General features: G+C 56.3%; 1 protein-coding gene across 1 annotated transcript; it reads left to right on the top strand.

The window, feature by feature from the left end:
- The first annotated feature begins 629 nt into the window (after positions 1-629).
- ISM2 (isthmin 2) lies at positions 630-16,722 on the top strand. Its single transcript, XM_069597531.1, is given in 14 exon segments — positions 630-659; positions 1,276-1,836; positions 11,071-11,221; positions 11,224-11,570; positions 12,776-13,132; positions 14,292-14,324; positions 14,423-14,540; positions 14,575-14,640; positions 14,643-14,651; positions 14,870-14,953; positions 16,211-16,269; positions 16,271-16,417; positions 16,419-16,456; positions 16,458-16,722. Coding segments are annotated over 14 exon segments (2,265 nt in total).
- The last annotated feature ends 891 nt before the right edge of the window (positions 16,723-17,613 follow it).

Genomic DNA, 17,613 nt, shown 5'->3' with positions numbered 1-17,613 from the left:
TGTCAGGTAAGGGGCAGAGGGACTCCCAGTGTGCGGTAGTGACTGACTTGGAGACAGGTACACTTGAATGAATGAACTCATGATTTTCAAACTCCATGTTTAATGTGGTGCAAGGTGCAAAACTTTGATGAAACGACAAAATATTGAACTGGATGTGAAAACCATTTTACCAAAAACATCCTTTAAAAAACCCACATTTAGTAAAAGCAATAGGGCATAGCAGGTACTCAAATGCTAGGTTTCTTTGGGCTAGTGTTTGAGTGTTTACGGGGAGTTTTGACATGTATACACTAGCCATCTTATTGCTACTACTGCTAAGTCACCTTCAGTCTTATCCAACTCTGTGCGACCCCATAGACGGCAGGCCACCAGGCTCTCCATTCCCTGGGATTCTCCAGGCAAGAACACTGGAGTGGGTTGCCATTTCCTTTTCCAATGCGTGAAAGTGAAGTCGCTCAGTCGTGTCCGACTCTTCGCGACCCCATGGACTGCAGCCTACCAGCCTCCTCCATTCATGGGATTCTCCAGGCAAGAGTACTGGAGTGGGTTGCCATCCCCTTCTCCTGAGTAAATGATAGCAAAGTTCAAACCCACGTGACCGACTCCAGACCCCGTCTGTAACCCCTGTGATGCGCTGCTCGGAACACTGGACCATTCGGGTAAACCAGATCCCAAATGGAATCCTAGGGCCAGGTTTCTGGCCATCCTTCCCAGCATCTTCCGGGATCTGCTGTCCCTGCCCAGAATCCAGGCAGCCCTTGTGCTGCTCCGTATCCCCTGGATAGGCCTCTCCTAATAACGCCTTCTGATGGCTCCTCACCTACCTGTCCAAACCCCACCCCACCTGCCCTGTGGCACGGGGCTCACAGTCCCTAACGGCCCCATCCGGGCCTCTAAAATCGTCACTGCCAGTCAGAGTTCCTGATCTTTATCACAAGCTGACTCGCACGCTCTACACGGGAGGATCCCTGCACGAGTGTCTGGCTGGAGGGCTTCGGGGGGTCCCACTCTTACCCAGGATGGCAGGGCAGGGCAGGATCTTCCGACCACTCTCTCAAATGTGGCTGGCTGCTGTCACACCCGAGTCTCAGCTCTTTCCTGGCTCTTGAAGTGCTCAGAGAACACCAGGGGGGGAACTGGGTGCAGAGTAGCAGGTGTTTTACGGGTCCCAACCTCCTGCGAGGAGCTGGAGGAGCCCTGGCGGAGTGATTTCCAGGCCTTCCTTCCCCAGGCCAACCTCCCTTGGTTTGGGGCACATTTGCCCAAAATCTGAAGCTTCCCGCGTCTTGGGCTGCGGCGCGTCCCTCGCTCGCGAGGCCCTGGCGGCCCGTGAGCCTCGGCGTCGTTCACCGAGCGCCCGGGCAGGTGGGGGCGGGGGGACCCCGCCGGGGTCGCAGCGCAGGACCGGAGAGCGCGGTCGGGGGGCCGCCACTTCCCCCGAACAGGAACTCGCTTGGGGCTGCGACGGCGACCGCGGCGGGGAGCGAGGGCGGGGAGACGGCAGGATCACAGGGAGCTGCCCGCTGGCCTAAGACGCGTCCGCGAGCGCGGGCGGCCAGTCCTCCAGGGAGGGCGGGAAACACACCCCGAGCCCCTGGCCTGCGCGCCGGCCCCGCGCTCGCGCTCCGGGAAGAGGCGAGGCCGAACATCCGCACACTTGGCGGAGCCGGAGGGAGGCGCGGGGGCGACGGGCAGAGCCGCCTCGGGAGGGAGAGGGTGCGGCGCCTGCTCTGCCGCGCGGGGCTCCTCCTCGGCGCGGTGCTGCTGGCCGCGGTGCGAAGGCCCCTCCTGCGGAAGCCGCGGGGCCCGGGCCGCAGCCGCGCGAAGCTGGCGGAGGTGAGCGGTGGGGCGCGCGCGGTGCCTCCTCCCCCGGCCCGCGAGGGCGGGCAGCCGGGGCCCGGCCCCGACGTCCCTGAGCACCCGGCGCTGGCCCGCTGCGCCCGACCTGCGGGGGCCCCCACCCCCGGAGAGAAACAACTTGGGGGCGGAGTGGGACGCGGAGTCACCCCGGAGCCGCCCGGCTTCCTGTCCCGTCCGCCTGCCCCGTCCCCGCGGCTGCCTGGCCCTGAGCGAACCTCGCTGGCAGCGGTGCCTGCCCGAGGTGCCCTCCGAGAGGAGGGTGGGCGAGGACCCCCGCCCTTTGCGGGCCGGCGGGCGGGGGTTGCTGAGGTTCCGACAGTCCAGTCGCCCACCTCCGGTGCAGCCTCTTCAGTCAGATCTGCAAAGGATTTGAGTCCTTCGAGGTGTGAATTGAGGGAAGGTGATTGCAGCCATGAAATTAAAAGACGCTTACTCCTTGGAAGGAAAGTTATGACTAACCTAGATAGCATATTAAAAAGCAGAGACATTACTTTGTCAACAAAGGTCCGTCTAGTCAAGGCTATGGTTTTTCCAGGGGTCATGTATGGATGTGAAAGTTGGACTGTGAAGAAAGCTGAGCGCCGAAGAATTGATGCTTTTGAACTGTGATGTTGGAGAAGACTCCTGAGAGTCCCTTGACTGGAAGGAGATCCAACCAGTCCATTCTAGAGATCAGTCCTGGGTGTCCTTTGGAAGGAATGATGCTAAAGCTGAAGCTCCAGTACTTTGGCCACCTGATGTGAAGAGGTGACTCATTTGAAAAGACACTGATGTTGGGAAAGAGTGAAGGCAGGAGAAGAAGGGGATGACGGAGGATGAGACGGTTGGATGGCATCACCAACGCAATGGATGTGAGTTTGAGTAAGCTCCAGGAGTTGGTGATGGACAGGGAGGCCTGGTGTGCTGCAGTCCATGGGGTAGCAAAGAGTCAGACACAACTGAGCAACTGAACTGACTAAGGTAGTAAGTGGGGTCCTCCAACTGCTGGGTGGGACCTTTGTATTACTAGGCGCATGGACAAGCAGAAGAGGCCAGTAAGAGGTAGAGGAACACTTTCTGGGGCTGAGGGGGCCTGTGAGTGGGCTTTTGGATAAGCTCGAAGACAAAGGAGTGAGACCAAGAGTAGTTTCTGTACTGTGCTTAGTCTCTCAGTCGTGTCCAGCTCTTTGGGACCCCAGGGACTGTAGCCCGCCAGGCTCCTCTGTCCCTGGGATTCTCCAGGCAAGAATACTGGAGTGGGTTGCCGTGCCCTCCTCCAGGGGATCTTCCCAACCCAGGGATGGAAGCCAGGTCTCCCGCATTGCAGGAGGATTCTTTACCACCTGAGTGAGCTGCATGGAGAGAAACTCCTGACTGTCAAAACCCAGGTCTCCCATCACTAGTTGTCCTCAGCCCCGCCCTTCCCTCCTGGACTGCAGTGGACACTCATCCCGTGGGAACAGACCCTGCCAGACTCATTCTGGGGTTTGCAGGAGCAGGCCTGTATGGTATGGGTCCTGCCCTTCCCCTATGCCCGGCAATTCCAGGAGGAGACCAGAGTGGTCCTCCTTTTCCAGACTGAGGGCCGAGGTGGGTACAGGAGAGCGCTGTGAAGTAAGAGAGCCCCAGCTTGGGGCCTTCTTGGTGCTCAGGTTGCTGAGGTCACTCCAGAGGCAATGGGAAGAAGGAACCTCCCTTCACTGTGTTTTGGGGCTTCCCTGGTGGCTCAGTGGTAAAGAATCCACCTGCAATGCCAGAGCCACGGGAGGCACGAGTTCTATCCCTGGGTCAGGAAGATCCCCTGGAGGAGGGCATGGTAACCCACTCCAGTATTCTATCCCATGGACAGAGGAGCCTGGCAGGCTACAGTCCATGGGGTCCCAGAGAGTCAGACAAGACTGAGCGACTGAGCGTACACACACTGCATTCTAATGGGGTCTCTGTGGACCGCTGTCTATCCATATTTTTTTCACAACTGCCCTCCCTCCTAAGGAGATTTTTAGACTCTATTTTGTTCTAAGTACCTCCCCCCATGAAATGTTAATACCACATATACACTGTCTGTTTATGCACTATGGCCTTTTGGAGTGTTACAAACCATTGTAATACTTTGATTTTTTTTTTTTTTTTTTTGCCTTTTCCCTGATATCTAACTTTTGCCCCTGTTGAGAGTACATCCTGTAGACCAAGGGTTTTCAGCCTTCACACTGCAGTCATTTTGGGGTTGTACAATTCTGTGCTGTAACATTGTAGAATGTCTAGCAGTATCCCTGGCCTCTACCTACTAGGTGCCTGTAGCACCCACCACCACCCCCCAAACAGAACCAGACATTTTCCCCTAAGAGATACCCACCTTCCCACCCATTGTTGGGAGCCCCTGCTGAGGACAATCCAAAGGAACCGAACAGCCTCTGGCCAGTCCCGCCTCATGGGTGGAGATGACAGTGGAAATAGAATTAATTAATTGAACTGGCATTTTTCTAGCCGTTTGGCATAAATACTTTAGTATTGTACTTACCACTTTATATTGTAATTATCTTTAGTACGTTTGCCAGATCTGCCCCCAAGGCCAGCCTAAAGGATGAGTTATTTCAGAGCCAAAGTCACGTTCCCAGCCCTAGTATAGAGCCTGGCATGCGCGCTCAGTCGTGTCCAGCTCTTTGCGAGCCCATGGACTGTACCTATCAGGCTCCTCTGTCTATGCGATTTCCCAGGCAAGAACACTGGAGTAGGTTCCCATTTCCTCCTCCAAGGTATCCTCCCAACCCAGGGATAGAATCTGGGTCTCCTGCATTGCGGGCAGATTCTTTACTGTCTGAGCCACCAGGGAAGCCCTGTTCTAGTTAGGAGCAAACAGCCAAACATCAAACAGCCTTGAGCAAACAGCCACCGGGCCTAGCATTTTGTGTTCCTAGTCTTTTTGTCCTCATTTGAAGAGCAAGGAAACTGACAGTGGGTCCAGTAACTGATCAGCCAGGATCCAAACCCAGCTTTGCTTAATTCTCTGGGCTCTGGGCACCTAACCCTGGCACCCACCACCTCCTTGGCTGGCAAGGGAAGACCCTGGGGTAGGGCAGAGGAGAGTTGGGGGCTTGCAGCTGCAAGAGGGTGATGGAGGTTAGAACTAGCCAAGAGAGAAGAACCGAGAGAGGGCAGCTGCTCTGCCACAAGGCCTGTCCTTCAGGAAGGGTCCACCCCCGGGGCAGAGCTGGGGACACTCATGCTGGGGCAGCAGGGGCTCCCCCACGGCGGGAGGAGGCGCTTTTCGAGGGCACAGGCTGAGATGAAGGACCGGACACAGAGGAAGGAGCCTCCTCTCCAGGGATGCTGTCCAGGGCAGCGTCATGCATGTGTGTGTGGGTGTATTTGGGGGGGTGGGTACTTGGCAATTCAGTCCTTGTCCGTCGTCCAGCCAGTTACCCGGCAGCAGGGCCTGGACTGCAGGAGGAACCTGGAGGGTTGAAAGGTCTCACCTGCCAGGTGGGTGGCACCTAGAAGCAGGTATTTTTCTGAAGATTGGCCTTCTTTCGTTGAGGCCTTTCTAGCCTAATGGGTGAGTAAGTGACCGAAGGGGGACTGGCACCCAGGTCTGTGTGGGGCCAATCCCGTGGCCTTGCCCTCTGCCACCTCCAGCACCTGGGCTCCTCCCCCCACCTTGACTATGACCTTTGTTCTTCCCCCAGACCATCCTTCTCTCTCTGAGACCTTGGAACCACCGGCAAGCCGGGTGAGGGAGAGAGGGAAGGTCAGGAACGGGGGCCCGGAGGCGCAGCTGCTCAGTGGTCCAGGCAGGTTGCAGCCTCCTCGCTGGATCTCGCTGTCCTCACCTTGCCCCTGCCGCTCTCACCTCACTCGATGGTTCCGGGGACCAAAGCAAAGGATGGATGAGAAAAGCAGAGCATCCTGCTCCAGTGTTTTGATCGTTTGACACATTCTACACCCTGGAGTGGCAGGCAGCGAGCCAGAGGGTGCAGCCCCTACCTGGAGCTGGCAAAGCACAAAGGTTCAGAGCACGGGCTCTCCAGCTTTATCACCTGCCTCCAAACCTGCTCTGCCAAGCCCCTGGGTCAGTTAGTCAGTCAGTTCAGTCGCTCAGTCGTGTCCAACTCTTTGCAGCCCTTGGGCTGTAGCCCGCCAGGCTCTTCTGTCCATGGGATTCTCCAGACAAGAATACTGGAGTGTGTTGCCATGCCCTCCTCCAAAGGTTCTTCCCCACCCAGGGACTGGACCCACATCTCCTACAGCTCCTGCACTGCAGGCAGATTCTTTACTACTGAGCCACCAGGGAAGCCCTCTTATCACTCTTACCTCCCTCAGTTCAGTTCAGTCACTCAGTCGTGTCCGACTCTTTGCGACCCCATGAATCGCAGCACGCCAGGCCTCCCTGTCCATCACCAACTCCCGGAGGTCACTCAAACTCATGTCCATCAAGTCGGTGATGCCATCCAGCCATCTCATCCTCTGTCGTCCCCTTCTCTTGCCCCCAATCCCTCCCGGCATCAGGGTCTTTTCCAATGAGTCAACTCTTTGCATGAAGTGGCCAAAGTATTGGAGTTTCAGCTTCAGCATCAGTCCCTCCAATGAACACCCAGGACTGATCTCCTTCAGAAAGGACTGGTTGGATCTCCTTGCAGTCCAAGGGACTCTCAAGAGTCTTCTCAACACCACAGTTCAAAAGCGCCCTGTGTAACCCTGAGCAAGTTACTTCACCTCTCTGACCCTTGGCTGCTTCCTCTGGGAAGCGAGGATGATGCTAGGACCTGGTGTGTGTCAGTACCTACAGGGTGCCCGGGAGCAGTGGCCCCATGCAGAATGACAGTGCGGGTTCGAGATGGCAACAGCAGAGCGATAAGTCTGGTGCAGGTATGCAGGCTTCACAGCCTGAAGCCAGCCCTGGTGCTTGGAGGGCGTGCTCCGAGGTCTCCACGGTGGGGCCAGGGTGGGTTGGGTTACAACAGCACACGCCAGGGAGAAGGGTGACGTCCAGCCCTGTCCCTCTGCCCATGGTCCTCTGGCTGTTGACTGCTGGGACTCCAGCACCTCCGGGACGCTGGAGTGACTGTGTGCAGCCTGGCTCTGGAGGGGCGCACTTGGACCTCAGAAGCAGGGGGTTAGAGGAGGCAGGGTGCTGGGCTGCACCTGGCAACTGGGTTTCATTATCTGGAACAAGTTCCTGACCCTGGAGAGGAGGTATGAGAGGAGAGGGGCACGGGGCTTGTGAGGGAGGCTCAAGCAAGGCAGTAAGGGTTTGTGGGGGAAGGCTCTAGTGTTAACTGCCCTGCCAAGCCTGGGAGGGTATGTGTGGGCCCGTGTGTGTGTGATAGAGAGAGGGGCAATGGATGGTGGGGCTATAACTTGGTATATATCTGTGTATCTCATGTTTATCAGGGTAATGGCACCATCCCCCGAAAGAATGGAGTTGTGTATTTGTACACACGGAAAGCTCCACATTTGAGCATAACAGATGTGGGAGATGGCCCCGTGGGACGAGCAGGTGTTCTTACACAGGCTGGAGCCTTAGCATTTGCTTGAGAATGTCCTGGAGATCCATGCACTGCCTGGTAATCCTGCCTAAGTGGTAGGGTGGCGGATGTGCTCTTCAGACCAAATAAGATGTAAAGAGCTAACTGTGATGGCTAGAGGGGTACTGCCCTCTCTCTCTCTCCGAGAACTATCTATCACCTCCCCTCGGTGACATTCACCACACGCTTGCCGAGTGCTAGGCACCATGCTAACCCAGCCATCCTACAGATAGGGACAGCCAGCCATTTCCCTAATTTACAGGGGGAGCAGTTCAGGGAGATTAAGTAACCTGCCCAAGGTCACACAGTAAGTGTCCAAGTTGGGGTTTGAAGGCAGGCAATGTGGCCTCCAGCCTGCACTCGTTACCCCCGTGTTCAGGGACCAGACAAGAAGATGAAAGCGGAGATGCTCTGCATGCTGAGGTGGTTGCCCTTGAGGGGTTATTGGCCTCAGCGTCTGCACAGGCACCTCTGCACTGATGCCTGGGCGTTGAGATCCAGCAGAACTCCACGTGAACGCAAGCGCCTTTAGTGTAACCTGCGAGATCTTAGGTAAATCCCTTGCCCTCTCTGAGCCTCCATAGCCCCATCGTTAACACAGAGATAGTCACACTCACCCTTCAGTGTTGCTGGCAGTCATTCAGTCACGCAGCAGTGATTTACTGAGCGCCTGGAGGGTGCCAGGCACCGTACTGAGCACAAGATACATGTGAGCAAAGCAGACGGACATTTCTTTCTGCACGGGGCTGACACTAGCTGGAGTGTCAGGAGGTATGTAAAGGACCTGGCCAGGGCCTAGTATGGAAGACGCGCTCAGACAATGCTCGGGTACTCTGCCCACCTCCCCACGGGCCTCACTTCCCGTTGTCTGAGGGCTTTCACCAGCACCGGGACCTGCTCTGAGCTGTTCATGGCAAGCCGGACGTGGCTGGAGTGCAGATCCTCTCCCCCACCCAGCCTCCCTCAACCAGTGACTGACGGGTACCTGGGGCGCCCAGAGAGACGCACACTAGTGGTCCACTTTGGTCACTGGCTTCATGGAGCATTCTTTATTAGCCGCCTCCCTTCCCCGACTCACTCTCAGACTCCCTGCTTGGTCTCCAAGGATTACTGTCCAAAGGAACCACTTGCCCTTGAAGCTTTGTCTCAGAGTTGGCTTCTCAGGGAACCCAGACTAAGGCCAGATAGCCCCCTCCACCCTGCGGAGTTCCCCAGGGGCTGATACAGGGCAGGAGGCTCCCAGAGAGAAAGGGAGTGTGCGTGGCTGTGAAACTGAGTCAGGGCTTCCTATGGGCTCTGCTCATTGTCTGGTCTGGGGGGCACCAGGGCAGGGAGGGCTGGAAATGGACCCAGCTCGCTGGATACCATCTCTGGTTCCATTTACAGATGAGGATGCCCACTGAGGTTAACGACCTGCCAGGGTCCCACAAGTCAGAAACCAGGCCACCACTGGGATTCAGACCTGGCAGCCTCTAGAGCAGGGTTTCTTAACTAATAGCACTGTTGACATTCTAGGCTGGAAAAATCCTTGATTTCCTTGCTGTGAAAGGGCTTCTCCAGCGGCTCAGTGTTAAAGAATCCGCCTGCAATGCAGGAGACACAGGAGAGGCGGCTTTGATCTCTGGGTCAGGAAAATCCCCTGGAGGAGGAAATGGCAAACCGCATGCATTGTAAAATCTCTAGCACTCCCTCCTGTGATAACTATTAATACCAATATCACTGCCAAATGGCGAAACATGGTGCTTATGCCCACCATGCTGGGCCATCTAAATCAGCTGAAAGGCTGCAGACCCTGAACTCCTGTTCCCCCAAGTCTCCCTTCTCTGTGCTGAGGCTGCAGACAAGAACGGCTACCCAAAGTCACAGGGACAGGTAGGAATTATGGGTGGGAACTGCTAGGAAGCCATCATCTGGGGAAGCTCCAGGCCTCCAGGACTGGCCAGTGAAGGTGCTGGGTTGTTGCCCTACTCCTCTGTCCATCCTCTACTCATCCACCCTGGGTATCTGGACCAGAACACTTTCAGTCTGGATTTCGAGCGCTGGTTGAGACGGGCCCAGGGCTGCCCTGGGACCAGGTGTTTAGGGCAGGAGCCTTAGAGCCAGGCATCTGGGGACCACAGAGGGAGGTGGTCAAGGGGAGAGATGTGAGAAATCAGACTGATTCAGCCCCTGATTTGTGCAGTAGACTCAGTGCTCTCACCTGTAGGGCTGGAGCATGATGGTTAAGAGTGTGGGCTCTAGGCCCAAGCTGCCTGGTTCAAATCCTGGTTCTCCCACTAAATGTCTGTGTCACCCCAGGCAGGTTACTTGCCCTTTCGGTGCCTCACTTTTCATTATCAAAATGGAGATGACAGCTAGCACTGACATCTGAGAGTTGTTGGAAGGATGAAGCAAGCAATTAAGTGTTTGGAATAGTGCTGGGCACACAGTGGATGCTGTGGAAGTGTTTGATAAGTAAAATTCTGACAGTTGTTCCAGGCAGGAATTATTGTCCTCATTTTGTTGATGGGAAATCACCAGATTGAGTGAGCTGGTAAGAAGGAGAACTGGGATTTGAACCCAAGCTGATCTGACTTTCCAGATCCATGTTTTCCAGCACTACCACACTGCCCAGCTAGGAAGTGGGAGGTAGGGTCAAGGCTGTGGCCTGGGTGAAGCAGGGTCCAGAGGCTCGTGGGGCAGAGCTGGACAGGCTCGTTCTGCCCTGGTGTAGGGACCTGGGCAATGGAGCTGCACCCTGGAGGTAGGTGCTGAGCTCTCAGGGTCCCAGTCTGAGCAGAGAAGGCCAGAGAAAGAGCCAGAGACATCCAGGATCTGCTTTCACTCACTACTTGCGCTGCAGCAAGGACAGCCCCAGTGTGGACCTCATGACACTGGCCGGAGGAGGGAATTGACTGGCAGACAGATGGACACACCCACGGCCTAGAAATTCAGGCACCAGGTGGGCAGGCAAAGGAAGGTATAGCTGTGGTCAGGGGTGCCAGGGAATACAGACCCTACGTGGATGGCTTGGGAAAGCCAGGTGGCAGGGGGGCGTTGGAGGGGAAGGATCCAGGCCCACTGCCCACACCCGCGTCAAGTCTTTCCGAGACCCCTGCCCTGACCTGGGAGGGCCAGAGTGTCTGTTCTCTGATGAGGACTCTGGGGGATTCTGAGGCTGCGACCTGGACTTTGGAATTGCTGCCTTAAACAGCTCCCTTCCCCTCCAGGGCTCATTTCTTCCATCTGTGAATGAGGAGGTGAGATTGTGTCTCTTCCGTGTGTAGAAACCTGACTTGACCCCCCCTCCTCATGCCTCACTTTGGCATCATTTCACCCGGGCGCTTTGGGGGCATCGTCCACCCTCTAAGGTGTCAGAGCAGACGTGTCTGGCTTTGTCTAATGATTTATTATTTGGCTGTGCTGCATCTTCGCTGTGCTGCTCGGGCTGTTCCTTGCAGTGCATGGGTTTAGTTGACCCACGGCCTGTGGGATCTCAGCTCCATGACTAGGGATCACACCCACATCCCTTGCACTGGAAGGCAGATTCTTTACCACTGGACCACCAGGGAAGTCCCCAAACAGACATGTTTGGGTGTGTGGTCACGAGTGTGTGACCTGGTCTGCCCCCAAACCTCCTGCCTCCCCCCTGCTCCCCACCCCCTCCCAGCCTCTCCCAGGTCCACATGGGCCTTGACCTCAGTCACCTCCCTGCTCCTCCCTCCCTCAGGTCTCAGCCTCCCCAGATCCCAGCTCTCCCAGAGAAGAGGAGGAGACCCCTCTGCTCTCCAGGGCCCACCTCCATGCAGGGCCACGTCGACACAGATGTCGGGCGCTCCCTGAATCAGCACCCCTGGTCCTAGACAAGACGCCCTTACCCAGGACCCTGAAGGATGCCCCTTGCTGCTGGAGCTGCAGAAATTGCTGGGATTGGCCAATACAGATTTGAGTGCCCTGAACCCCAGCATCCAGGTGAGGGCTACAAGGGCAGCCATGAACCCAGCAGATTCCTGGAGAAAAGTTGGGCTCAACAGCTCAGCTCCGAGGTCAGACATCTCATCCTATATTCCCTGGAGGACGGGGGTCCTGTGTGGGTCAGACAAGGTGACTCCCATGCCCCACCCATGGAGTAGGAAGAATCGGGCTTCCTCACTTCTTAGCTGCAGACCATCACGTGGCTCTCCCAGCCTCTATCGCCTAGACCATGTTGTTGTTCAGTCGCTCAGCTGTGTCTGACTTTGCGACCCCATGAGCTGCAGTATGCCGGGCTTCCCTGTCCTCCACTATCTCTTGGAGTTTGCTCAAATTCATGTCCATTGAGTTGGTGATGTTATCTACTCATGTCTGGTTAGACCATAGCAAGGGGCAAACAGCACCAATCTGGCAGGGCTGTCATGAGGACTGAACGAGCAGAGAATGTTTCTTGAGCTGCAGGGGGTTCCTGGAATATGGGCAGAGGCCAACTAGAAAGCCCTGAAAGTCTGATCTTCCCTGGCCAGGCCCACTCCTTGCTACAGGCCCCTGAAGAAGAATAGGGTAGATTGCCCACCAGAGGGGCTTTATGGGAGAGAAAACTAGAGAGGCTGGTGGAATTCCAGCTTACAGTCTTCACTGTCAGCCCCGAATCCCTAAAGATAATAATTCCTGCATTTTGTGTACCATCTACAGCTTACAAAACTTTCACTGAAAGAGAAAAAAGACCACAAAAATATGAAACACATAACATTCTAAAGTTGTTGAAAAGTATGTGTGTGTATCTGTATATCTAAACTTGGAGTGTTAATTACCAAAATGTTACCTGTCAAAAATGGAATATGGGTGATCTCCCTTTTCTTTATATTTTGTTGGTTCCCCCCCCCAAAAAATTTTGTCCTTTGACCTCATATTACTTTGTAATAGCCCCAAAATGATGTTTTTAAAGTTCACTTTCAGATAAATGATTTCATGTTACTTATTTTCTGTCTACAAAGTGGTGACCAAGAGCCCTTCCCCGGGCTGCTGGGGGGTTTGCTGTCATTTGCTCTCATTTTCTTGCTCTACAGTGAGGAAATGGAGGTTCAGGGCTGTTGGTGGCCCCAGAAGCTGGGCAGTCTGTGGGCTGCTGGAGCCAGAATTCAAACCCAGCTTCTTGTAAATGAGTGGATCTCCAACTTGGCATGTTAGAACCATCACATCTGGTCCCATCTCACACTAGTTAAATCTGTCTGGGGTGAGATTAGGGGGTCAGGAATCTCCTGCAAAGTCTGATGCAAGGCCAGGGCTTAGGCTATGACCCCAGTTGCCCCAGGGAGGCCAAGAAGGTTGACCAGAAGAACAGGCTGGTTTAGAGAAAGGGTTGGACCTCTCCTCCTGTCCCTAGGCCTATCATCTCCCTTCTCTTTGGAGTCTGGCTCTGAGCCCTCCCTCCGTGGCCGGGTGTGTCTGTCCATCTGCAGGTGACCGTCGAGGTGGTGGTGGATCCCCAGGATGAGCTGGAGATGGACCTGATGGCTGAGCCCAGCAATCGCTGGTCTGAAGGCGCCCCCCGCTGGCTGCCTGCTGAGGAACTCTTCTGGCCTCTATGCTGGGGCTACTCAGAGGGTGAGGAAGAGAGGCCCCATCTCAAGGGCAGAACCTCAGGGGAAGAGCAGGAGGAGGAAGAGAAGGACAACCCCCCAGAGTACAGTGAGGATGAGGACCAGGAGGAGGACTGTGAGGAACACAGTGGAGATGACCAGGAGCCGGGCTTCAATGGGGCCACAGGAGGCTGGGAGGAGGGCCACTGTCCCCCAGAGATCTTTGAGGAGCCTACAGTGAGCACCCCATCTTGACCTCCCTGGATGCTGCCCCTGGAGGTCCTGAGTGGAAATAAGGGTGACAGCTTCCTGGGCAGGGGCAGCTGTGGAGGTCTGGAGCTTAGTCCCTGTACCAACACCATCATCAGCTCAATAGTAACACCCAAGGCTTGCAAAGGCTTTAAAAAAATAAAAAAAAAATTTGACTCTACAATAGCCCTGAGATCCCTTAAGCAAAACAGGCATTTGTTAATAATATATTTATTCACATCTATCAGTTTTCCAACAAATTAATAAATATTATAAATCCCACCACTCACAACTGACCTCGTTTTCAGACTGTGTGAGTCTGAATCCTGGGTCTGCTGCTTAACAGTTGAGTGACCTTGGGCAAGTTACTTAACCTCCCTGGGCCTCGCTTCCTTCCTCTACAAAATGGAGATGGGCACCACCCTTACTACTTGGAATTAAATGTAGAGAGTGGTGAGTTAATGCTTTTAAAGTCTAAGTACATAGTAAACAAAGTATTGGCAATTATTATTTTAGAAAGCAACATGACAACACAGACTGTTCAGAAAATATCACCTGAAACCTGCCCCCCGCCCCCGGCCACCATGACAGGCATTTTTATTTTTGCATATTGCAGTTCCGGTTTTCCCGTGGGTAAGAATGTTTCACACAGTGTTACAGCTCTACTTCCCAGAGCCCTAGTGTCTCATCATTGGTTCAGACTAAGTCATAGCAGGCTTTCCCTGTTTTACCAGAGTCATATAAGCCAACAAGCAGAATTTTCATGATTTTCGACATTTCTTCTATCGATTTTTCCTAATCACTTGGTGCCAGCCTGTTCAGACCTGCCTGGGAAGTAAGGAGAGGGCCGGGCATGTGTGTTCGGTACTTCAGGGGTTCCAGTGAGAGCCCTGGTGCATTTCTGGTCCCTCAGAGCAGGACTGGGTCACTAACGTGGGGAGGGGGGACATTCTTTAATACTACGAGTGCCAGGGAAGTATCGTCAACTATGGTTTTGATTGACATAAAACTGTAGCTTAAAGATGTAGGGGGACCTTTCCAAGGCCCCCCCAGCAGTGATCAGGTGGCCTCCAGGTAGCTTTGCTCTATGTTGCTGTGTGGGCACAGAGTGGGTGACGGGTTTGTGACACCTCCTGCATTTGCCCAGGTGTTCACTGCACAGGGGTGCCCAGCTGAGCAGGTGAGTGGGGGTGAAATTCAACCGCTGCTTCATCTGCTAGGGAAGTCCTGGCCCCAGGGCTGTGTCCTCCACAGGAAGGGGGTGCCTTTTGCTAATTCACAGCAGGGTGCCTAGTGGGCTCTGCCCACTCACACCTGGCTCCCTGCCTTGACCCAGACTATGAGCTTCAGGAGGAGTGGAGCCCCTGGTCTCCCTGCAGTGGGAGCTGTGGCGGCGGTCAGCGGAGGACTCAGCCCTGCGGAGGACTCAGCCCTGTGGAGGATTCAGCCCTGCGGCTACGCCTGCACTGCCTCCAAGTCCCGCGCCTGCGACCGGCCCCCTGTCCTGGTGAGACAAGCCCCAGTGCCTGGAGAGGGAGTGGCTTGCACTTTCTGAGCCTTGTATAGGGTGGACTCTGGAGAGGGGAGCCAGGAAGCTCACAAACGTGGTGGTCCTGCCCCGTCCCTGGTGGCTATGGGCACCACAAGCTTAGTGAGGGCTGGCGCCCACCGGGGGCACAGACATACCCTGTGGCACCACCATCCTGGCCTCCTCTCTTCCCCAAGGCGCCAAGGACAAGGACCCCTTGGGCTTCCCCAGTGAGAGGTGGCAGCCCCTGGCCCACGATGCTATGGACATGCTCAGCCCAGGTCAGTGTGGGGGGCTAGCCCTGCCCTCTCGGAGTCTGGAGGAGAACCTCTCTCGGAAGGGCAGAACCTCACTGCATGGGCAGGAATCGGGCCTCCTGGATGCAGAGGACATCTTCCAGCTGGAAGGTTAGCCTCCCTAGCAAGGGGACCATAGCATATCTGAGCCCTCCCCCTCTTGCCAGGCCCACTGGCCTTTCCCAGCCTGATATTCCTGCTGAGAAGAAGGTCTTGAGGGGAGCCACAGAGCTTGGGAGATCATCCAGTGGAACAGAACAGGACAGGGACCTTGGGGCTTGCCCTCCCTGGTCACTCTTGGATGCTCCTGGCAAGCTCTGTCTGGGGAGCAGGTGCTGTCAAAACTGGTCAGGGGCCAGAGCTCCAGGACCGCTCCTTTCCAGCAGTGAGGAACAGCCCACGCTTTCACCAGCACATTCCCAATCTGTGTATCTGGCGCTCATCTGCACCCCCAAGGAGGCAGGCAGCTGCCAGCAGCCTCCTTGCAATTGACTCCTGTGCTCCATGCTGTAGAAGCTCGCTGAGCCAGGAAGGTGCACCCAGCCCTGTGACGGGCAGGAGATTCCCAGAAGACTTAAGTCCGGTCCCAGCCCTCAAGGGGCTCGGGTCTTAGAGGGAAAGACGCACAGGACCAACTTAGGCCCAGCACTGCCAAGCAGGCCCTAACGGTCTGGAGCAAAGAAGAGGGAGCAGTTTGTTCTGTGCGGTCAGAGAAGCCACATTTCCCAACGGAGGGAGAGGGGAGGAGAGCAGCATAGACAGAGGGACCGCTAGGGGCCCAGAAGGATAGAGTGAGCCTGAGAAGGGTAAGGTTAAGAACAAGAATGGGCCAGTGAGAGTGGTTAAAACAGGGAAACGTTCTTACCAGGAGGCTGAAACAGCTGTCCCTGCCCCCTACCACTCCAGCTCCTTCCAGACCCCAGGATTTTTCCCACCACCCTGCATCTAAAAGGACAAAGGGTAGCTCATCAGGGCTTGCCAGCCCCCTCCTCCAGCCCCTTGGCCGATGTCCATGTGGTCATGGCCTGTTGCTTCAGCTTGCCTGCGTGGTGTTGTGTGGTCTCTCCTGACCATGTTGGCCAGGTAGTTCTGCCCCCAGCTCGGGTGTGGGTACCTCCCCGCCTACCCGTTAAGATGCCTCCAAGCCACACCTTTGTACTGGCCCTTGAGTAACCCCCACCCCACCCAGGAGCTGACCAGTCGCTCGTTCCCCCGCCACCTCCCCTGCCCTCTGCAGGGCAGATGTGGACAGCTGTGAGAAGTGGCTGAACGGCAAAAGTGACTCCCTGGCCAAATACCTGAAGCCAGGTGCTGCGGGCCCTGCCCAGCTGCCCATGCATGTACGCGTTGGAGGCCGTGTCCAGCGCCGTGAGCCTGCGGGACTAGCATCAGGGACGCAGCTTCCGCTGGAAGGATGCCAGCGGCCCGCGCGAGCGCCTGGACGTGTACCGTGTACCGGTCCACAGCCCGCTTCTGCCTGCGCTCTCTGCAGCACGCCGGCAGCCCAGCACTGCTGCTGCGACATGAGCAGCCAGCTGCTGACCCGGGGCAAGGGTGCCGGTGCGCCCGACCTGGTCAGCACCGACGTCTCACCCGAGCTTCCCTTCAAGGTGGACACGCTGCCCCGGATCTCATGTAAGGCGGACTGCAGCCGCTACCATGCGGTGCGGCCCGCCAACAATGGCCAGGCCTGCGCGGACAACCCTCCCGAGGAGGAGTACCTGGCCCAGTTGCAGGAAGCCAAGGAGTACTAACGAGAGGCTGCCGCGCTGGACGTTTCCTCGCAGGCCCCTCGCCTTCGCCCCACCTCTGCCCAGACCTGGTGAGGCCGGTCTGGAGCCTCGAGCCCTCTGCTTGGGAACCTGGGGCGGGCAGGTCAGCAGGTGTGGGGTCGGGTTGAACTGTGTAAACTGCCCAGCGCGAGGCCGGAGCTCCGCCTCCCGGCCGCGGGGGCTGCCGGGAAATACGTTGTCTGTGGAGAAACTCCCCTCATGCCTGATGGGAGGCGGTGTCCCAGCCTGACCATCCATTTTCCTCCCTCGGCCTGGGAGCAGGGGTGAGCCGGGCTCTCCACACGCATTGGTGATTCCCGGAACCTACGTTAAGTCCCCCAAAAGTCCGAGGGCCAGCCCTGGCACCCCCGCGGCCCCCCGCCGCTGCCCCCGGGCCAGCTATCTTCCTTGGCTCTGAGCGGTGGCACGTGGCCGTCTTGCGCACCCCTGCTGGGAGGGTGGTCATCAGCCCTCCCACGAAGCTGCTTCCCATGGAGGTTCCAGTGGAGACCTCCTCAGTCTAGGGCCAAACGTCCGCAGGGGAGACATAAGTGGATAGGCTGAGGCAACCAAAACAAGGCAGGATATCCGGGTGGGGCAGGGATCGACCAGTTCTGGGGGCTTTCTTTGTCGAGCTCAGCTCTGTTTATCCGACTCATAGGAAAGTTGTGGGGCTGGGAGATCACACCACCCTGACTGAGCACAGGGTCAGGCTGGGGTGGGGAGGGGCTCGGAACCAATGCAGGTCAGGTGCAGGGTGAGCTGGTAGATAGTTATCCGGGTGTGTAGGTGTGTGTTAGGGGACAGCCCTGGTGTGTGTGTGTCTGTGTCTGCGTGTGTCTGTGTGTTAGGGGACAGCCCTGGTTTACAGTG

Source organism: Ovis canadensis, chromosome 7 (genome assembly GCF_042477335.2).
Source record: "Ovis canadensis isolate MfBH-ARS-UI-01 breed Bighorn chromosome 7, ARS-UI_OviCan_v2, whole genome shotgun sequence".
Lineage (NCBI taxonomy): Eukaryota > Metazoa > Chordata > Mammalia > Artiodactyla > Bovidae > Ovis > Ovis canadensis.
This window is presented reverse-complemented; position numbering and strand designations above follow the sequence as displayed.